The 4,072-nt window shown below is 36.5% G+C and overlaps 1 protein-coding gene across 1 annotated transcript; it reads right to left on the reverse strand.

Annotated features, from left to right (window-relative positions):
- Positions 1-2,754: 2,754 nt before the first annotated feature.
- Positions 2,755-3,756, reverse strand: LOC134475040 (zinc finger protein 709-like; the record flags this gene model as incomplete). The annotated part of the gene is made up of 1 exon (XM_063244406.1): positions 2,755-3,756. A coding segment is annotated over one exon (1,002 nt), but the record flags the coding sequence as incomplete, so codon positions are not given.
- Between the last annotated feature and the right edge of the window lie 316 nt (positions 3,757-4,072).

A 4,072-nucleotide genomic window follows, 5' to 3' on the forward strand; every position in this document is an offset into this window, starting at 1 on the left:
GGTCTAAGGGATATAACTGCATGCTTGAGTGTGTAGGATGGAAAATCATATTACTGAGCTTTTGTTGGATCACTGAACAGAACCTTCTGCAATCTCACTGTATGAATGCCCACTTTATATGCTTTAATTTTATAATTTGGACAACTGTTTCTAAGATGACTGAAAGGGTTTTGGCCCAGATAGGACACTGTAGCCAGGAAAGCCACAACCGGAAGCAGGAAGCCCCATCTCCCCTGCCCCTAGGAAGTTACCTGTGATGCCATCTTCCCACCCATGGAAATTTACATAGGGCGCCAAACCTAAGACCAATGGACTACCTATGTATCCCTAATGCCCGCCTTAGGTTCCACCCCAAACCAAGCCTATTTACAGGCCCCCATGCCACATGTCCGACAGAGAGATCACTGGACGCCAGCGGTGGGGGTGCCTGTCATCTCTCTCCGTGTTCTCAGAATAAAGGCCACTTTTTATTTTATATTTCTCATCTTTTGTTAATATTTTTCATCTTTTGGAAATAACCCTAGCAATGACAATATGTAACCTATTAACTAGTGATTTCTTACTGTATTTTTTCTTGAAATTCTGTATTACTTGTACCCTTTTACTGCTTTGTTTTTTATTTCCTTTCTTCTCTTTAATTAAACAAATAATCAAACCTGGAATGGATATCTTTTATTTATTTATTTTTTTGGCTCTGGAGATCAAACTCATGACCTCACACTTGACAGGCAGGTGCCTTAAGCCACTGAGCTAAATCCCCAGCCCACCAATGGATATCTTTTACACCTTGTCATCTTCAGAGTAGTTGCCTCTGCTCTTGAACTTGATACCAGCAAGCATATCAAATGTGAATAAAATCAGTCAAGGCCAAATAACATTGAAACAATCCAGCTTCAAAGAAGATCAGTCATAGAAGACAATGTAAGTAATATAGGGATTCAGTTTTAGTTAATAGGAAATTAAGGATAATTACCATGGTATAACCTGCTATTTTTGGGTTATCTCTCTGTGCCCTCAAATCTAATATGAGTAGACAGACCAGAACAAAATATAACCAAACTATACAGAGCAACAAGACTACTGTAGCTTTTAAATCCTGATACACTTTTAACTATGTCCTCTGCCTTCTTTTTTTAGGCAATTCCTCACCTTTCTCCTTCTCAGGATACTATTATTCACTGTTCAGAGTGATATTAGTCTAGTCTCTTATGTTCCATTTCAGCATACATAAAGATAAAGACAGCTACTACAAAGACCATGAGACATTATGGTAGTCATTATCGACTTCCCCCAAATCAGTCTTGAAGATCAAAAAAGCTTGCATCATCCTGTAATTATTTGATTAGTTCTATAATATTCAGTATATATTCAATGTGTGTGAGGATGGGAACAACTATTTGGAAAAAAACTAGAGACAGTAAAATAGACAGTGAACATTTCCAGTGGACTTGCTTTGAAATCTGTGTTTCCTTAACTTGTTTCCTTATGAACTGTTTTGCTCTGTTTTGCTATGTTTAATCTTACCCTCTTTAAGAAAAAAAAGTGTGTAGGACAGATAGGCATATTAATAACTTTTTGGTGGATCATTGAGGTGAACCGTGACAGTGTCATTATTTGAATATCACTTTGTATGCTTTAAATTTGTAACTTGAACAACTACTTCTAAGATGACAATATAATACTAATCATCTAGTGATTTCTTATGGTTTATTTTTCTGATATTCTGTATTATTTCTACACTTTTTTTTCTCTTTAAATAAACAACATTACAATTCAGAAAATACAAAATTTAAGTTTTAAAGACAAAATATTAAGTATGGAGGCACTATCCATACTTGAAAGTGAAAAGCCCATTTCAGTTTAGCATGTTTAATTACAAGATGCCATGTTGAAGCACAAAAACATCTAGATTAATAAATCTAGAGAGGTACAAGTGATTAACTGAAAACCATACAACATGTGCACCTAAGGAGAGCCCCACCATAGATTTGTCATTTCTGGAATATTTGTGAAGAAATATTGACATCTAACTTCTGTATCGATTATTTCTTCAGGTCTCCTTGGGATTTTTAAAGTAAACTTAGATCTAAACTGTCTGAACAGTAATGCTTTTTCTATGTATTTAACAAGAAACATGGATTGCTATATTTCTCACATTGGTAATCCACATATCATCTCTGCCTAGTGAGCTCTTTCAGATATGTAACAATGATCAAGTATGCTGAGAGTATTCCCATAACACAAAGGGTTTATCTCTTGTGTGAGTTTTTTTCATGTATTTCCCTTACAATCTGGCTGCTGAAAGTGTCTCCACTTGCTTACATAGCCAGTGCTTCTTCCCAGTGTGAATTCTTTCATGTGTTTTGCAATGACTATATGCAGTAAAAGCTTGGTCACATTGTTATACACATAGGCTTTCTCACCAGTGTGAAGTCATAGATGTTTTTTACAAAAACTATGTGTGGTGAAAGCTTTCCCACATTCTTCACATACACACAGGGTTTCTCAACCATGCAAATTTTATAATGTATTGGACAATGAACATTTCTGGAGAATCCTTTCCCACATTCCTAACATATGTAAGTTTTCTGCCCAGTGTGAAGATTTTCATGCATTATGCAATACATACCTGTACTGAAACCATTCTCATGATGCCTATATACACTGGTTTTATATTGAATGTGAACTTTCATGTTTCTTAAAATCTCCCTGTGTTTTAAAAGCTTTCCCACATTGATTACACACATATGGTTTCTCTCCAGTGTGAATTCTTTCATGAACCTTACAATTTGCACGTGTGTTAAAAGCTTTCCCACATTGCTTACATACATATGGTTTCTCTCCAGTGTGAATTCTTTCATGTTCCTTACAACGTCCAGGTCTGGTAAAAGCTTTCCCACATTGCTTACATACATACGGTTTCTCTCCAGTGTGAATTCTTTCATGAACCTTACAATGTGCACGTGTGTTAAAAACTTTCCCATATTGCTTACATGCATATAGTTTCTCTCCAGTGTGAATTCTTTCATGTTCCTTACAACGATCAGGTCTGGTAAAAGCTTTCCCACATTGCTTACATACATAGGTTTTCTCTCCAGTGTGAATTCTTTCATGTTCCTTACAATGATCAGGTCTGGTAAAAGCTTTCCCACATTGCTTACATACATAGGGTTTCTCTCCAGTGTGAATTCTTTCATGAACCTTACAATTTGCACGTGTGTTAAAAGCTTTCCCACATTGCTTACATACATAGGGTTTCTCTCCAGTGTGAATTCTTTCATGTTGCTTACAGTATCCCCATGTGTTAAAATCTTTCCCACATTGCTTACATACATATGGTTTCTCTCCAGTGTGAATTCTTTCATGTTCCTTACAAAATCCAGGTCTGGTAAAAGCTTTCCCACATTGCTTACATACATAGGGTTTCTCTCCAGTGTGAATTCTTTCATGTTCCTTACAAAATCGAGGTCTGGTAAAAGCTTTCCCACATTGCTTACATACATAGGGTTTCTCTCCAGTGTGAATTTTTTCATGTATTTTACAGTTTGTCTGTGTGTTAAAAGCTTTTCCACATTGCTTACATACATATGGTTTCTCTCCAGTGTGAATTCTTTCATGTTCCTTACAATGTCCAGGTCTGGTAAAAGCTTTCCCACATTGCTTACATACATAGGGTTTATCTCCAGTGTGAATTCTTTCATGAACCTTACAATTTGCACGTGTGTTAAAAGCTTTCCCACATTGCTTACATACGTAGGGTTTCTCTCCAGTGTGAATTAATTCATGTTGCTTACAGTATCCCCATGTGTTAAAAGCTTTCCCACACTCCTTACATACATATGGTTTCTCTCCAGTGTGAATTCTTTCATGAACCTTACAACTTGCACGTATGTTAAAAGCTTTCCCACATTGCTTACATACATATGGTTTATCTCCAGTGTGAATTCTTTCATGTTGCTTACAACATTCAGGTCTGGTAAAAGCTGTCCCACATTGCTTACATACATATGGTTTCTCTCCAGTGTGAATTCTTTCATGTGCCTTACAACGTCGAGGTCTGGTAAAAGCTTTC

The sequence above is a fragment of the Cavia porcellus genome, unplaced genomic scaffold (assembly GCF_034190915.1).
Source record: "Cavia porcellus strain 051 isolate PalLab524CR breed Dunkin Hartley unplaced genomic scaffold, mCavPor4.1 scaffold_50, whole genome shotgun sequence".
In the NCBI taxonomy this organism is placed as follows: domain Eukaryota; kingdom Metazoa; phylum Chordata; class Mammalia; order Rodentia; family Caviidae; genus Cavia; species Cavia porcellus.